The sequence below is a fragment of the Canis lupus genome, chromosome 11 (genome assembly GCF_003254725.2).
Source record: "Canis lupus dingo isolate Sandy chromosome 11, ASM325472v2, whole genome shotgun sequence".
NCBI lineage: Eukaryota > Metazoa > Chordata > Mammalia > Carnivora > Canidae > Canis > Canis lupus.
Window position 1 is genome coordinate 38,724,040 of NC_064253.1, and position 18,963 is coordinate 38,743,002.

Sequence of the window (18,963 nt, forward strand, 5' to 3'; positions counted from 1 at the left end):
CATGGATTATTGTATGGTTGTGAGCTTTTAAACTATACAATCATCTTGTTAAATTCTAAACCATTTTCATTCCAGTCAAAGGCTTATTCCACAATCCTGTGTCCCATTCCCAGAGAAACAGAGTATGGGAGTAGAGCAAGAGACTGAACCCATGAGTGTCAACTGCACAGGACCTCAGGACCTCAGAGTCAGGGGTAAACTTCAGAATGTCTGACTTGGCAGCAAGCGGCTAGGGTTTTATGTGCCACCTGCTGAAGTCAGCAGCTTCTGAAGTTCCAGATCTAGAAGAGACAGGAGGTGGCCACGGGCCAGGCAGTCTGACCATTAGCCTGTCAGATGGACCCTCCAAGCCTTCAAAACAGCACTGCAGACAGCATCAATCACTCCCTTCCCTGCCTGTGTAAAAATGAAAGTGCTGCAGGAGGATCAAGCATCAGATCTAAAAATATCATCAGGAACTTTTTCATGGATGCCTCCCTTTGAGACCATATAAATAACCCTCATAGGCTTCATGAAGCTCCTGCCCACCCCTTGTGGCTCTTGCTTCCAGCAGTGCGCACTATTTCCAACAGCAGCACTGACCCCCCCCATCCAGCCCCAGCACCCCTCTCCTTGGGAGGGGCAGGGGATGTGTGGCGGGCAGGCTTAGGCCAACTGGAGAGGGGAAAAGGACTCAACCAGATGCAAGGCTGGGTGTAAGGCCGATACGTTGTGGTGTTATGTTTATTTATAATTTCAACCCTAGTACTGCCAAAAGAATTTGTAGTGGTTTACACAATCACCCACACTCTCTCTCCATGAGTTAAAATTAAAATATATATATATATGTAAAAGGAATCTTAAGCCATACTGAAAAAAGTTGGTAATAACAGGTTCTTTCTCTTTGGGCATATGTCCTTCCTTGGCAGTGGGTAAAAGAGTTTATAAACAGCAAATACGAGTGAACCAAGAGGATTAGATAAATAGGCAGAATTAGGAAGTCGGTACCAGTTTTTTGGTCATCCGTATCCTCACTGAGTATACTTCTCATGCTCTCCATCCCTTTGCTATGCAACATGTTGGCAAAGAAGAAAGTTTAAATAACAATCTGTGTTTCCTCTTTAGGAAACTAGAAGAAGGAGAGCAAATTAAATCCAAAGTAAGCAGAAGAAAATAAATAATAAATAAGTTACAGAAGAAATCAATGAAATTGACAGGGAGGAAGACAGTAAGTTCAGTAAGACCAGAAGCTAAAAAAAAAAAAAAAAAAAAAAAAAAAAAAGACCAGAAGCTGATTCCTTCACTATATCATTCATATGGTTCCACTCGCTGCTTTCTTTTCTACATCCTGGGGGCTCCCATGTCTGATGCAAGCTTGGGCATACTGTCATGGGTTCCTCTTCTGAGATCACTCCATGTCCTCCCAGGAGATACAGCAGACATAGAAAATATCATTCCCCATTGAGATTGCCAGCCTCCCAAGATGTCAGCTGGCTGCATGAATAATCTCTCTGTAACGAGGCCAATGAGAGTTTTAGGAGACAGGTGTGCTTTAACTGCTCCCTCCTAGGTATGATCTTTCTTGTTTATCCCAAATGAATGACTTCCCCCTCCCCCATTAGATGACTCAGACATAGGGAGGAATCATGGGATAGTTGAAGCATCATTCCCAATAAGGACCTCATCTCATACCAGATGGCTGGTTCTATTCAGGCAGAGGATTCCAGCACCTCTCGAAAGACTCATCAAGCTGATCTGATAAGCTCATCAAGGCTCCTCCCCCTTCCAGGACTGACACTCGCAGCCCCTAGTCCCATCCAACTGCCATCCACAATCTAGCAACTTCTCTCTAGACTCTAAGCTAACCTTTTTCTGAGAAAAAACAAAAGCAACTCTTTATGACTCATATCATTTTAATGACACCAACAGATGGTGACATTTCATCAATAACCCTTCTGCTTATAACCTACGGATTAGCTCCTTTCTCCATCTGCCAAAGTCACCAGGCAGGCAGTGCCACTAGCAAATAGCAGAAAATAATTGTCTGTTTAGATGCATAAGCTCTAAACACACTACTGTCCAGCGCAAACAATTAGCTATATTGTACAGCTTCCAAAAGCTGCATTTGAGGTGGCGTTGCTAGGGCAGAAATGGGCAAGAAGAAGAACCTGGCTTTCAGGCCATATAAACAGAGCTCTTCATCCAGAATCCACAGCCTCTTGGGAAAGAGTTCTGCTACAGAATATAGGAGCCCAGAACCTGGGGGTGGTTTCAAGAGGTGTCCTGGGAGCAAGGCTGTCAGCATATTTTGGGGAAAATTTTCATTGTCTTCTTGCCAAGTGCAATCTCACTGATTCAATGGGCGACAGCTTGCAAGCTGGTTAGAGAAGTGGAAAAAAAAAAAACCATTCGAAGTCTGGGGCCAGTTTTGCCTTTGCCCAAGCTGGGGCTGCTGGCATGTTGTTCATTAGTCTCAGCCCTGGTGAGAGGCCACTGAGGTTAGTGTACTGATTTTTCAATTTTTCCTGGAGTTGTGGCATCTCAGCTTTGACCTTGTAGCAACCCATCCAAACCTCCAAAAGCTTCTGTGGAGTGTCCACAGAAAACAAAACAATGAAAAAAAAGCCCCAGAAAAAATTCAAATGACTTTTGATAGAAGGGTTTAAAATAGTTTGATACATGCTGGGGTCTCGGTAGAAGCACTAGACTTATGTGAAACCAAGGCCAGCAATCAGCTCTTTAGGGTTTTATAGTTTCTGATACGGAAAAATCTGAGACTAAAACACATGACTTTACCTTCCCACATAATGTGTGCTGTGTGCCAGACCATGAAGGGATTAGTGCAGCTTGGTGGGAAGAGTAGGTGCTAGAGAATAAGAAGTCCTGGCTTCCAGGCTTTGCTCCTGCTGTGATGTCTTAGGCAGTGACCACCATCACCTGCAGGTATTCATGGAGTGTCTTCTCATGCAAACTAGTACACTAGGTCCTAACTCCTGGGTTCAAGGAAACTTGGTTTTAAAAGAGAGGACAGAGTGGCATCTGGGTGGCTCAGTTGGTTAAGTGTCTGCCTTCCGCTCAGGCCCTGATCTCAGGGTCCTGGGATCGAGCCCCTCATCAGGCTCCCTGCTCATGGGTCCTGGCAGGACATGAGGCAGGAGCTTCGAGCTTCTGCCTGTTATGTACTCAATGGTGCCCTCCCCTAATTCCTATGTTGAAACCCTAACCTCAATACCTGAGAGCCTTTATCCTAGGCCTAGATGAAAGTGTGCATCTTCATGGGTGACAGAAAGCCCACTTTCACCTAGGCCTAGAATAAAGGCTCTGTTTTCTTTTTTTTTTTTAAATAAATTTATTTTTTATTGGTGTTCAATTTGCCAACATATAGAATAACACCCAGTGCTCATCCCGTCAAGTGAAAGGCTCTGTTTTCAGCCTCTCTTGCAATGAGGCATGGCCATGGGAGGTTCTGGCCAACAAGAAGTAATCAGAAAAATCCTCTGCAACTTAAGGATGTATCTTTAAAGGATGGAGGTGTGTCCTTAATCTCTCCTTCCTTCTTCCTGCTGGCTGGAATGGAACATTTTGGCCAGAACTTTAACAGTCATCTTGGACCATGAAGTGGAGAAAAAATATGAAAGCATCTGAGTTCCTGATACCCATCAAGAGCTGTTCTAGTCCTGAGCTACGTATAGTGACTTGAGAGAAACCTAAAATTCTATTGTACTCAGGCCATGTTACTTTGGGCTTTTGATTGCTCGCAGTGGAACCTCACTAATCCAATGTCCTCTTTCTGAGGAATCAAGGGAGAAAAATATCTTTCACATCTCAGCACTGGGAAAAGTCATGCTTCTTTTGAGCAACTTTGAAAAATCTTAGAAATACTGTGAATCAGGTAAATGATACTATTTCTTCCCCTTGCTCTGCCCTGGGGGATTCAGAGTCAAATCTGTAAACTCCACCCACCCATCACAGCTCTGGGGTCTGTGTCGCTTATCCCAGGCCCACCCTTTCCTTTTCCTTCTCCTCTTGTGCTGACTTTTCTTAAAATTCTTCATGTTACTATTTTCCTCAGAAGTATTTTTGCAAGCAGCCTTGAATCTTTGTAAAACAAGGGATGGCAGCCTCAAAACTGAAACTCCTCAGTGGTTGAATGGAATTATTTGGATAACTTTGTGTGTGTGGTGGGGGGGAGGACAGAGAGAGAGAATGAGAGAGAGAGAGAGTTATCCTAAGTGACAACTGGGCAATCACCTTCTAGGATTCATTTATCAATACTGAAGGTTGGATCCTGGAGATCTGGCCATCAGAACACTTACAGATAGAAGAGAACACTTCCAGAGTTCAGTTGGTACCTACTGGGAGGTCTCTGGAGCAATCAACTAATTTTTTATTTATCTGGAGAATGGGAGGATACCTACAGCTTGTCCACTTGTGGCCTACTATCATGAGAATCTTTTAATTAAATTAATTAATTGAAAGATTTTATACATTTATTTGAGAGAGAGGAGAGAGATCACAGAGGGAGAGGGGAGAGGGAGAAGTAGACTTCTCTGCTGAGCAGGGAGCCTGATGTGGGGCTCCATCCCAGGACCTTGAGATCATGCCCTGACCTGAAGACAGATGCTTAACTGACAGCACCCAGATGCCCCTCATGAGAATCTTTTTAGCTTCCTTGCATGTACATCTTATACTATTTCCACTTGTGCCTGGTAGGGATGGTTTGCCCTAGAACAGGCATCAGGTCTCCAGGGGAGGGGCTGGAGCTGGATTCACCAGTCCAGAGGTCACTTCTACAGCCAGAGAAATATTTCTTGGAAGCAAGCCAATTTCTTATTATTGTCTGTGAAGGGCATTGTGAAAGATTTCAGTGTGAAGGTGAGCCCATTTTAATGCAATCTCTTCTATCAGAGAATTAAAATGAAAACCCGGAAGTCATCTAAATATAGGCCATCTTCAAGTTCAGTTTTATTGATTGCTAATAACATCTTCAGTTCACAAGGAGTAATCTCAGAGGATCAACTGGATCGGCCCAGTTCTCAGCTCAGTTAGGATTTGATTTGGGTTGGAAGTGAAGTTCTCACTTGTCTATCCCCTACAAAAGAACGACACTCTTCAGCTCTGGGGAGGGCCGTTTCTTCTCACTGGGGAGCCCCTTCAGTGTGGCATGATGCTGAGTAGAATAACATGCTAGCACTTGAATAGTCATGAAAAATATAACTCATTTACTCTAAAGCATTGAGCCATGGTCAAGTTGGCTGAAGGCTAAGATTTTAAGTGATTTATACTTCTACTTAGAATGTTCCTTAACATATTTGCTATTGTTGCTGTTTCTATAATTTATATCTGAAGGAGAGATATATGGAGTTTATATCTCCATTGTTGTTCAGCCACATAGGTGCTCACATGAATGGCCAAATGGGATAAAGCTCACCAAAAGAATGTGGTGCATGCTAGGAGAATCAATCACCTACAGGGCCCAGAGGGGCCGAGAGTGGGAAAACAGATCCATAAAAACATCTGCTTGAGCCTATGAAGTGAGGTTGGGTGGGTGCATCAAGAATATTAAAAATATCACACTCCAACAGAGTTTTCAAAAAGGAACTAATGTGTAATGTCTAGACCATATGGGAGACATTCATCTGTAGACTGGGGATGGTAACTCTCAGGCAACTATAGGACGCACAGTTCCTGGTAGAGACCCAGGGATTGATGTGTGTTAATCCTCTTCCCTTAGGCCATGAATCTCATCTCTAACTAGCTGTGTGACCTGAGGCAAATCAATGGAAATGGTGGAATGGCCAAAGAATATATACTACATGTGATCTGTAGGGTACACCACACTACATTTTAGGCTCCAGCAGCCCTTAAAATCCATGTCGTTGTGAGACAGAACTTGTGTTGAAGGGGCAATGCTTTACTGTGGGACTGTCTACCTTCCTGACCAAGAAGTTCTGCCGTTTGGTTCACTGTATGGGCCCTGATCACAAAAGACAAGCTACAATCAAAGCCTTCTGAGATATTTAGAATAGGAGCTCTAGGCTCCAAGAGAAGGAGCTCCTGAATTTCAGAATTGAAGGGCCCTAGTACATTGTGGTCGCACCTTCTCACTTGATGGATGAGGGCCCTGTGATGAAGTGGTATGCTGAAGAAAGGTCATAGTGTGAGGCTGGGCCCGAGTGACCTCCCATTTCACTCCCAGCTCAAGATTCTTTCCCCATTTCATACTGCTTCCCCTCCTCCCTCCTAAAAAATAGGTATCCTAAAAAAAATGTGCTTTATGCCTAGTTACACCAGCTTTGTTTGATTTTAATTTTTTAATTGAAGTTTAATTTGCCAACATATAACACCCAGTGCTCATCCCATCAAGTGCCCTCCTCAGTGCCCGTTACACAGTCACCCCATTCCCCCCCCACCTCCCCTTCCACTACCCTTTGTTTATTTCCCAGAGTTAGGAGTCTCTCATGTTTTGTCACCTTCTCTAATGTTTTCCACTCATACACCAGCTTTATTTGTAATAAATTTGACCTATTAAGCCAAAAATCCTAGCTATAGCAAACATAGCTAAAGCATTTAATTGACATAATTTTGCTTAATTTTCTTGAACCTAGAACTAATTTCTTTTTTTTAAAATTTTTTAATTTATTTATGATAGTCACAGAGAGATAGAGAGGCAGAGACACAGGCAGAGGGAGAAGCAGGCTCCATGCACCAGGAGCCCGACGTGGGATTCGATCTCGGGTCTCCAGGATCGCGCCCTGGGCCAAAGGCAGGCGCTAAACTGCTGCGCCACCCAGGGTTCCCTAGAACTAATTTCTGATGGTTTGGATGGCTCACATTTCTAGGAAAAGGTGAACAGAAACACCTTAGTTTTTAGTTATGTTCTTTTCCTTTTCTTTGAGTCTCCTGTAGACTACATGCTTGTGTCCCTCTGAAATTCATGTTGAAGTCCTACTCCCCAGTGTGATGGTGTTAGGGAGTAGGGCCTTTGGGAGATGACTGGGTCATGGTGGCAGAGCCCTTGTGATTGGGATTAGTGTTCTTGGGATTAGCCTTCAGAGAGCTAGCTCGCCCCTTCTGCCATGTGAGGACACAGTCACCAAAATGGCCATTTATGAACCAGGATGTGGATTCCATCACCTATCACTTGATCTTGGACTTCTCAGCCTCCATAACCGAGAGGAATACATTTCTGTTGTTTCTAAGCTATTCATTCTATGGCATTCTTGTTATAACATCCAGGGCAGCTCTGAAGGGGAAATGAAGAGCAGATTTGGGAGGTATGTGACTAGGAGGGGCCACTGTGATGCATTGAGAAGTAGTCTAATTTGAAACTTAGAACCTTCTTCCCTCCTCTAACTCTGTGGGGAAGATCTCCAGGGTGCCAGGTACAAATTTAAAAATGAAATGTGAGGCTGATATCAATGGAGGCCAGGACTTCAAATGCAGGTGAAGAAGGAAGACTTCTTCTTTAGCATCTCTGCCCAAGGAAAAAGTACTGAAGTTTAGTGCCAGCTTCACGTGGGAGGAGGGTGACAACCAAGCACGCCAATGGCCAAATTGAGGGCTTGAGATTTTATGTGCATTTCATTGCCTGATGTCACCCCCGATTCCCATAACTCTGGATAATCTTGCACTAGCTACTTCTAAAATGAATATCTAGGGGCCATCATCGAAGATGGATTAAGCCCTTTACAATAATAAACTTTCCTGAGGCTAACTTTAGCAAGAACTGAAATAGGAGGTAGGTTATTTCTAGACTCCAGCATTCAGTGTTCAAAGGCCAGTAGAACCTCAAGGGAAGAATATGCCCAACAAAACAGCATCAGCCTTAAACAGGGACTATCTGCTTCTCCTCCTACCTCTGGCCTCTTTCATTATTGAAGCATTAAAAATACTCTCTTTGACAAAGATGGCATGTTTTGCTTTTCCAATTAGGTTTCTGTGGGAACCAGTGAAAAGGTGTGTGTGCCTGTACAGTGTGTGTGTGGGAGGCTCCTAGAGAGAGAAGAATCTTGAAAGTGCCTTACCTAATGAAGGAGTTGTTGGAAAAGGAATTAATAAAGAAGACCCACTTCTGCTCCAGAACATTCTTTTACAACATTACTGTTGTTATAAAATTAACTGAGATAATTCATGAAAGTTACTTGAAATGGTGTTTGGCACATAGTAAACACATTAAAAATAACAATAATAACCAACATTTACTGGGTGTTTAGGAAAGTAATTTCTTCAAAGACATCTAAGAGAAATAAGTTTGACTTAAGTGAATTATGATACTTCTAGCAATAAAATTCTATAATTCAATGATCTGATGTAAAAGTAGAAACTGTAATAATTTTGTTCCTCCATCTATGCATTCAGCCAACATTTACTGAGTGTTCATTGGCTGTAGTGATGTCAACAATCTAATTTACTTTCCTTTTAGGTAAGATGACTAAATAGAAGGCCTTTATAAATAGGATGAAAGGGAGAATTCCACAGCTCTATGGAGAAAATGCTATTTTATTTCAGTAGGTAGGCTGTAAGTAGACTTTCTATCAGAAACAAAGCTTCCAAGCAGATGGCAAGACTCATAATATTGTGACACCTTGATTCTGTGTTTTGTGCAGAGCTAAAAACAATAGCAGAGTTGGAACTCTCAAAGGTAAAGTTGCCAAAAAATGCAGTCACATTTTAATACAGTGAAAGTCTCCGAAATCAACAACTATTTGGCAAGTAAAAGGTGCCTCCCAAGAAATATTCCATAGAGTGCTCTCCATTTTGTAAGCTCAAATCACACCAGTGCTTTACAAAGGAAATTTATTCAAAAATGAGATATTTAGGGGTGCCTGGGTGGCTCAGTTGGTTGAGCTCTGACTCTTGATTTTGGCTCCGGTTGTGTTCTCTGGGTTGTGGGACCGAGTCCTGCCTTGGGCTCTGTGCTGAGTGCAGAGTCTGCTTGAGATTCTCTCTGTGCCTCTCCCACCCCCCAAATAAATAGATAGATAGATAGATAGATAGATAATTTTAAAAAGATAAATATCCATGTGGTGAGTGTATTAATCTGCTTGGGCTGCCATAACAAAGTGCTATAGACTAGGTGGCTTAAATAGGAGTAGAAATAGCAATAGAAATTTATGATAAACTCCCACCATAAATACCAACTGGCCCAGGGAGGGATGGTAAGTGGTTCTCTCTTCCATTTTCCCCTAAATTGATTGGCCAATTAGTGGGGTCAACATACCATTATATCTATTACAGAAATAGGACATCATGCTTAAAATTGGCATATGAAAAATATGACCTATAAAAACATTCACTGCTGGGTTGTGGATCATTTTGGCCTCACAGGCCCAAAAATCTGTACTCAAAATCTCTCAGTGACACAAGGAAAAATGAATTTTGGGGACCCCGGGAGCCATAGTTCAGGATTTGCCAAGTAAGGTGTGTTATGAGTCATTTTGAAAGCAAACTCAGAATTCTGGGATGGGTCAACTAAGGGCTGTATGGCTAAGGAAAACTCATTTGCCATTTGCTAGATTTTTTTCTTTGAAAAAGGAATGAAAACAGGAGAATCTGAAAGAAGAAAAACTTTTAGATCCCAATGATGGAAAACCAGAGCGCTGCATTTGGAAAACTGTTATTTACTCAACTCTAACATGAGTCCTTACTGACTGTTAATAATGGACAGAATGTTTGTGTTCCTCCAAAATTCATATGTTGAAGCCCTAACCCCCTGGTGTGGCTGTATTTGGAGATGGCATCTCAAAGGAAGTACTTAAATGAGGTCAGAGGAGTGGGTCTCCCATCTGACAGCAGTAATGTCTCGTAGGAAGAGACATCAGAGGATGCTCCCAACCCCACCTTATGTGTTCAAGGACAGGCCATATGAGGACATAGAGAGAAGGCAGCCACCTGCAAGCCAGGAAGAGAGCCCTTGCCAGAAAGTGAATTGGCCAGAGCTTTAATCTTGGACTTAGAGCCTCCAGAACTGTGAGAAAATAAATTTCTGTGGTTTAAGCCACCCAGTCTATGGTATTTTATTATGGTAGCCCAAGCAGACTTACACACGCTGACCATATGAATATTTATCTTTTAAAAAAACATCTCAGTTTTCAATAGGTTTCTTTGGGCTTTGAAATAAATCACTTAATTGCTTTAATTAACTTTGAATCACTTTCCCCATCCTCATTCTCTGAAAAACTTCTTTACTCTTGTTCTCTTAGTTTCTCAATGTCTTTGCATTATATATATAGATTTAGCAATATACCTCATTCTCTCCACACTGTTTTAAAAAAATCTTCTATGTTTCTATCACGTTTTTCTAAGAGGTAAGTCAAAAAGAGGTAAGGCAAAAGCATCTTCTTTTTTGGGAGGATGCACCATCTGAGACATTTGTACTGCCTTCTGTGTGGACATCCTGAACCAACAGAGCTAACATTTACGTAGCAAACAAGTTTTTTAAAAGTGATAAATCTCTGCCCACCTAGTGGTAGGAAATAATTCACTCCCTTTATAATACCATCATATGGTTTGTTTTACATAGAGATGAAAAATTAAAAAAAACAAAACAACAACAACCAAGCATCAAGAACTTGGGATATTAAAAACAAAATAAGGTTTCACTCAGCAATGGCAACCTGAAAAAACATAATTTGCTTCTATAGGACTTTGAATTGAAATCAACATTTCAAAGTATCTTGCTGTGAGAGTGATGGAGCTGTCTGAACCTAAGTTCTCTGAAAGCCAAGAGACCATTTTATTGCAATGTAAAATGGCATCTGAAGAGTCTGGTGGAATGCAATTGCTTTTCTTCACTTTGCATTTTTGCCCAAATAATTCTGAGATGCAACCTACGGACAAGATGGATATCTTTCTGTATGGCTGTTGTAAATTGTTTTTTGTATTGTTTCCATGGGTTTCGTAAATCTTGCCAATACAAATCATGAAAGATTTGTCAATTCAAAAGCTACTGGGGAATCATAAAAAATAATTCAAAAATCATTCTCATCATTTTATTATCAAATGGATTAGAAATTCTCATAGGAATAGTAATATTAATGCCAGTGTTTTTTTCCAGGGAGGTTTTTTCCTTCTTAATAGTCAGCCCTTAATGTATTTTATGTGCATGATTAATAGACGTTCTTCAAACTCCTTCAGAAAGCACAATGACAAATGGTGTTACTAACAGTAAGATTCCTAGTGAATATATAATTCTTTGTCAATATTCAAATTTAGTCAGAAACTCGAGTCAGATCTTAATTTCATTTTACAATGTGTTCAAAAGGCCTTTGGGTACATCTTAAGCAGTTCGTAAATATTGTCCAGGTCATCAGATGCACAAACTGGACCTCAATTTTTCCTTAGAAAAATAGATGTATAGATTGAAAAAAAATATTCTCTCTTCCAGAAATGAACTGTTGCAATAAAGTCTGTTAGGTAAGACATTATAATTTCTACTTTTTAAAAAATAGTTTGTATTGGGTTTTCTCTGATACTAAAGAATTTCTTTTCTGAGGGAATTAGAGTTCTAACACGGCTTGGACCTTCAAGAGTCCCGTTGGATGGAGAATCTTTAAATGTTCTTTTCCTTTCACTATTGGGCCTTGGCATCTCCCCCAGCACTGCCCTGTGCTCTGGTGTCCTCAGGCACACAGACACATCCCACTTTCCCCCAAAGCCTACATTTCTTGGGGGGCCTGAATCCTCTTATTTTGTCTTACTGATGTTCCAAGAGGTTGAATGAACTCATCAATGGGGGAAATGCAATCCTTGGCTATTTTTAAGCTTTCAAAATGGTGAACTGGCTGTTACACCTTGGTCACTGAGGAAAGATACTTGTTCTTTGAATAAGAAGAAGATTCGAGGCTCACAAAGCCTTTGTTAAACCTCCCTATGGCTGAGAACATAAACGTTCGCGAAAGAAGGGTAATATTTTAGGAAGACACCATGGGGATTCTAGGTACCATCTGCTTCAATAATCTCAGAGATCCCTATCAGAGCTAACATTTTTTACCAAAATTTATTATGAAGTCTCCCGAAGGAGCTCCAAAATCATAGAACAATAAGAACAACCTGTAATAAACTGCTGCCTTGATAATCATGCTTGCTTTTTTTTTTTCACCACTATCCTCAGAGATCCAAATTTAATGGAAAGGAGATATTTTTATGCGTTTTATCTTTTTTTTTTTTTTTAGAGAAATCTAAAAATCACAATCGCTTTTATCATCTTTCCCTACGCATTCTTAGTCACATAATACTGAAACATTTTTATCAGCACTATGAGGCTTTATGAAAGCAGACCTTAAAAACTCTGCTGAGTTTAGGTAAAGGCCAATGCTAGACTGGGGAGAAATAAATCAGGCCTGAGTTCCCAAAAGGAGAAAGGAAGGGCTTAACACAGTAAGGTGATATTTAAGTGTGCAGAGAGCAAGTGAGAGAAAAAATAATCATGCATTTTGTACATTCTCTATTTATCTATCTATATCTTTTTTGCCGTGGGAATGTGATTTTCTTATATAAACCTGTTTGCCTATTGGTGCACCTGTGCAACTTTTCACCAAGGCAAAGACAATTCTGATTTCCCTAAGGACAGAGAGAAATCTTAGAGGCAAAATGAAATAAAAGCCGCAGCATATTAAAAAAACCACCTCACGATGCATGAACATGGACACACACACACAAAAAAAGTCAGACTTGCAGATTTTGGAATATGAGAAGTTTGCAAGGCATCGCCCCTTCTATCCTGTCACGGTGAATGTATATTGAAAGGGTTCTGCTGTGTCATGCATCGGACAGGAGGATGCAACGAGGCGCCCAAATGCCATCACCTGGTTGTTGTCTAGATTGGCGGAACGGAAGTGTAAGAAAATGCTGGGTCCTGGGTGGGACAGTTTGTTTCTTTCCATTGTTTTCCAGACCTGGATAAAGTCCTGGCAGTGGAAATTTGGAAGCTTGGTGAATTCTCTGCGGCAGCTCAAGTCAGTTCTGCGTTAGAGTGACTGCGTTGTGTCAGCAGTCACTGGGAGGAGGTAATTAGCACTGAGCCGTTTAGAAGTCAAATTATTTCTTGGTTCCAGAGAACGTACAAATGAAGAAAAAAACCTCCTGCAAAGGGGCTCCCTCTGTGAAAGAGCTTATTTTAAAATGTTCTTCATTGCCAGTGTAAAGTCTGTCCTGGAGAAAGCTCTCAGAGATGAGGTGTCAACGTAAAATTAGTTCCCTTGTAAATGGGATTTTGAAACAGCAAGGCAATTACACGGGACCAGGCTCAAGTCCCCAGAGAATACCAGCAATGTGTGCGTGGTTCATGGGGCTCATAATTTCCATTAGTAAGTCAGGATGCACACCTCATTCTTCTTGTAGCTTGATAAACATACAACTGGGAAAGAGATAAACTAACACCATAAAGGCACTGAATGATTCCTGGGAAGCCGTGCTTTGAGGGGAACCTGAGTGTTCCAATTTCATATCTTTATTCTGATTCTGAAGTCCTGGGCCTAATGCACCCCATCACCCAGGGTTCTCAACTGGCAACCTCAAGATCACCTAGACCTTCCTTTCTCGTTCTCTCTCTAGGACCAGATCTTCTCAATGCCACCTCAGACATGGCTCTTGGATCCAGCCATTGCCATCCATGTCACAGCCAAAAGTTGGTCTAAGGCTTTGTCACCTGGGCTACTTGATACCATTTTTAAAGTTTTACTAAGCACCACTAATAATAGCAAACACCCGGGCAGTGTTTTCTGTGTGCCAAGAACTGTTCCAAGAGCATTCTATTCTCACAGCAATGCTATGAAACAGGATCATTATCCATGCTTCACAGAGAAGGAAAATGGGCAACAGAGAGGTTAAGTAAGTTGGCCAATGTCATAAACAGGGAAGTGGTAGATCTGGGACTTGGATTCATGTCCATCTCCATAGTCTCTGATCTTAAACCACTAAAGCATACTGATTCTGTTTTAATTTAACCCATTATTATTATTTTTCTTGTTGCATTTTTTGGAATAGGGAATACAGTTAACTGGTTCAACATTTATTTTTTTTTTTTTTTTTTTTTTTTTTTTTTTTTTTTTATTTTATTTTTTTTTATTGGTGTTCAATTTACTAACATACAGAATAATACCCAGTGCCCGTCACCCATTCACTCCCACCCCCCGCCCTCCTCCCCTTCTACCACCCCTAGTTCGTTTCCCAGAGTTAGCAGTCTTTACGTTCTGTCTCCCTTTCTGATATTTCCCACACATTTCTTCTCCCTTCCCTTATTTTCCCTTTCACTATTATTTATATTCCCCAAATGAATGAGAACATATAATGTTTGTCCTTCTCCGACTGACTTACTTCACTCAGCTGGTTCAACATTTAAAAGCTAAAGAAAGCTGCATACTGGAAAGAATCTGGTTCCCCATCACCCAGGCCCTGGTTCAGGAAGGAGTTAACACCACCAGTTTTTTCAGTAGTATTCCAAGCAAATACGTATGCTATTTATCTCTGCTTTGCCCCCTCCTACAAATATACTAGACTGGGTACAATTTGGCATTATGCCTTTCTCATTGAACATATATTGAAGATCATTCTGTATCAATATATGAAGAGTTCTTTCTTTCTTTCTTTCTTTCTTTCTTTCTTCTTTCTTTCTTTCTTTCTTTCTTTCTTTCTTTCTTTCTTTCTTTCTTTTCTCTCTCTCTCTCTCTCTCTCTCTCTCTCTCTCTCGACTGCAGATGGTCTAGGGGTGGGCAAACTTTTCCTGTAAAGGGCCAGATAGTAAATATTTTAGGCTTTGTGGTCCATATGGTCTCTGTCGCAGATGCTGCTACTGCCTTTTTTTTTTTTTTAAGCCTTTAAAAATGTAAAAACATTCTTGTCTCACAGGTTGAATTAAAACAAGTTACAGGCCAGATTTGACCTCAGACTATAGTTTGTTGATCATTGAATGAACAGAGTCTTACCTTGCCACCCTGTATCCAGTCTTCCCTCACTCTGGCCCCTTCTTGACCATCCTGATAGCATTATCCTCTTCTCATCCAAATGTGACACTGACTTTGCTTCCCATAACCCCCCTGCTGCTCCCCACTCCTCACAGGGTCAAGTCCAGACTGTTCAGTGGTACCTACAATGCCCTTCTCTATCTACGTATTTCTCTACACCTTCATGTCTACTGCACTAGTTCATGTAAACATCACCTCTTAGCCTCAACTCTTCCAATGACCTCTTTGCCCTGCTATTGGTATTCTACCCTCTTGCCCCAAGTTCACTCTCCACATGGCAGTGAAGCCCTGGGGATTTTTTAGAAGTGCAAATCACATCTGGGAACCTCCAGCAACTTGTTGCTGCCCTAGAAGGAAGTCAGCATCCTTATTATGTTGTACAAAGTGAGCCAGCCCTGCTTGGCCCTCCTGTCCCACCTCAGGGCCACCATCCTCCCTCTCTCTGCTTCCCAGCCACCAGCCACACAGATTTTTCTGTTCCTCAAATGATCCAAACTCATTTCTGCCTCCCTGGGTGCTGTTTCCTCGGTTGCCTCCTGGAGTTCAGTCTCAGTTGAATGCCACTTACTTGGTGAGGCCTCCTCCCATCTCCCAACCTACAGGGGCCCTCCACTAGGCCTCCACCATGCCACCATGTTGTATTTTATTCATGGCCATTGTGGTCATCTATATCTTGGTTTGTATATGCAACTTCTCTGCTCTGCTAGAATGCATGGGTGTCTCCAGTGACCCGCATGGTGCCTGACACTTATTAGATGAACACTTAAATTTTTTCTGGTTGAACAGTTGAAGAGTTTCAGACTCATTTGCTTTTCCTAATGGATCTCTCTTCACTCCTCACCCTATACTTCAGTCTCCAGGTCCATTGGCCTTCTCACCCATCACTAAACATGAAGTTCCCTCTTAAGGTGTTACACCTTTGCACTTGTCATCTTCTCTAAGCAATGAACACCTACTCACCCACCAACACCCAGTCAAATGTTACCTCTTCCATGAAGCTTTTATACTTTCTCTTGTGAGTATCAGCTTCTTCCTCGGGCAGGCTCCAAGAACACTTTGCACAGAGCTCTGTGGTCACACTGGGCTATAATTATTTATTTACTTCAAATGTTTATTATATCCTGAATACCCCCAGACATTTTATATATATGAATATATATCTGTTTATGTGTGCATCCACCTATACCCATCCCTATTTACATATATGTATGTATTTTCTATATGTATGTATGTGTTTTCATTTTACCTAAATGAGCTCCTTCAGGGAAGGAACACTTTGGCTGGGATTTATATGGTAAGTGTGGGCACATAATAATATAAATAGCAGCATTTAGCTTTGTGCTAAGTGCTTTCCATACATTTTCTTGTGTAACTCTCCTAATAACCCAAACAAGACCGGCACCATCATTATCTATATTCTGTTGATGAGGAGACTAAAGCAAGATTAGGTGACTCACTGGGTGGACCCGCAATTCCCCACTAGGCCATCCTGCAGCCAGCTGGGTGGCTCTCTGGAGATCTGTCTGCCCTTGAGGTGGTGCTCAAATCTATCCTGCTTCCCTGTGTGAGACCCAGGGGCACAGGTCTGCTCAGAGAGGGGCCGGGTGGGTCTCGCTCACTCGCCTGCAGCAAGGTGTCCCCTTGTGGGGGGCACAGATGTCCCTCTGCCAGCCAGATGGAGAGGCACGATGAGGAGGTTGCCCTCTGCACACCTGCGACTGTACCATCCCCAAGGGCAGCTAGATGTCCTGGGGGACTGCCTCCTGCTGCCACATGCTGCTTATCCACGTGGACATAAGCTGCTCTGCCAGCTTGCCCTTGAGCTAATGCGAAGGGACCATAGGGCTCGGGGCAGAAAGGCGAGAGCCTAGAAAGCGAGAGCCTGGAAGGCAGAGGAGACGGAGCCAAAGGAGCTTCATTTCTTTATCATTTCCTTTAGTTATTTCTTTTCCAGCTTTACTGAAGTGTAATTGACAACTAAAAATCATATCTATTCAAGGGGTAAGTGGTCATCTGATATACATGTATCTGTGAAAAGCAGAATAAAGCAAGCCATCAACAAAATGAAAGGCAATCTATGGAATTAGACAAAACACTTACTTGCAAGCCATATATCTGATAAGGAGTTAATATCCAAAATATGTAAGGAACCCCTACAACTCAATAGCAAAAAAAAAAAAAATTATAACCTAATTAAAAATGGGCAAAGGACTTGAATAGATATTTTTCCAAAAAAGACATACAAATGACCAACAGGTACATGCAAAGGTGCTCAACATCTTTACCCTTTCCTTTAAGTGAAGAGACTTTTCTTGCATATTCTTTCAGGGAATAAGGACAAGGGACAATAATTGGCATGTTTTTTTTCCTAAGAAGGGCAGGCTCCATTGCAGAGTGTATCCTGGTATAAAGGACAAGAGAGCACTGGAATAGATTTGTTGTAGTCTGGCTTCTATTTGTGGGCACTGTGTAACTTTTTAGCTCATTGGGAAAATTCTGTCTACAGAAGTAGGTCACAAACTTTACAGCAGTGCTATTCAGAGTGTGGTCCTTGGACCAGCAGCGTCAGAACCATCTGGGGGCTTGCTAGACTTGCAGACTCTGGGACCCACTCCAGACCTGAACAGATCAGATTCTGAATTTTAACATGATCCCCGGGAGCTTTATAAATGCACTTGAGTTTGAGAAACACTGACCTAGGGTGTTTGATTAAAATGTGAGTTGGGGCTCTCTGCCTTAGAAATGCTGATTCACTTGGTGAGGATGAGGTCTAGAAATGTGGCAAGCATCACCTGCTTTTGAGTGGTTCTGCTCCCTTTTGTGAGCAGCTGTGGTCCAGAGGCAGTGCAGTGTGGTGGAAATAGTATAGGCACTGTACTTAACTTAGATGGTCCTGGGATCCAATCTCAGCTCTACTACCTACCAGCTAGGTAATCCTGATTAAGCACTTTATCTTGTCAAGCTTTAGCTTCCTCAACTGTAAAAGGGAGAAAATGATGACCCATATCTTCAGCTATGAGGTTTAAAGGTAATATATGTGAAGTGCCCAGGACCAAATCTGTGGCACAGAGCACAGGTGAAGGTTAAGCGTTCTTACTACCAGATCAAACAGCTACCTGTAGGTTGCACCACTCACTGGCAGAAAGGGCCAGAGTATTGATGAATTTCAATTGCAGAAGCAGGGAAGGTCAAGGGGGGGTTAACTGAGGCGTGATGGCTGTAGTTTCCCGGGTTACTTAACCTTGATCTTATTATTTTTTTTTAAAGATTCTATTTATTTATTCATGAGAGACACAACACACATTGAGGCAGAGACATAGGCAGAGGGAGAGGGAGAAGCAGCAGGCTCCCCTTGGGGAGCCCGATGTGGGACTTGATCCCAGGACCTGGGATCACACCTTGATCACATCTTGAGCAGACACTCAACACACTCAACCACGGAGCCACCCAGGTATCCTTGGCCTTGATCTTAAAGACTCAGAGAAAGGATTAGGCTGCGATGGCCATCGAACTTTTTCATATATTAAGAATCACCCTGGAAGTGAGTTTAAAATGCTGATACTTGGACACTGTTTCATCAGGTCTGGAGTATGGCCCAGGGATCTGCATTTTTATTTCCAGGAAATGAAATGCATGAGGCCCTGGATCCCACACTGAGAAACAGTGAGAGAATATGTGTATTCATTCAATAAACAAAGAGCTTGATGCAGGTGGAGCCCTTTGCTGGTGAGGAGCAACAGACACAAAGAACTGATTTTTCCTGGTGTCTGTCCTGCCGGGAGTGTGGGCCTCCGAGGAGAACGGAGCCTCTATGCTGCTGTGTTAGGGGAGCAATAGGAGCAGCGGCCCAGAAGAGCAAGGAAAAGCCATACCTGGGCTTCCGCGGCTTCAATGGTGTGGGAGAGATTTCCATTTTGTACAGGTTCTGAAGCATCACTGGGTGTTGTCATTTCAACCTCTGTGCTGGTGCTGTTGGGGAGCTCGATTTTTTCTGTGGTACAGTGTAGACATACACAGA

The 18,963-nt window shown here is 42.1% G+C and overlaps 1 protein-coding gene across 3 annotated transcripts in view; it reads right to left on the reverse strand.

Annotated features, from left to right (window-relative positions):
• The window catches only part of SLC24A2 (solute carrier family 24 member 2), a 247,004-nt gene that overhangs the window by 25,739 nt on the left and 202,302 nt on the right, over positions 1-18,963 (reverse strand). For all 3 annotated transcript variants that reach the window (XM_025433207.3, XM_025433206.3, XM_035697258.2), the window contains one exon: positions 18,818-18,936. In XM_025433207.3, the coding sequence (XP_025288992.1) occupies positions 18,818-18,936 (119 nt within the window). The remainder of the gene's footprint in view (positions 1-18,817; positions 18,937-18,963) is intronic.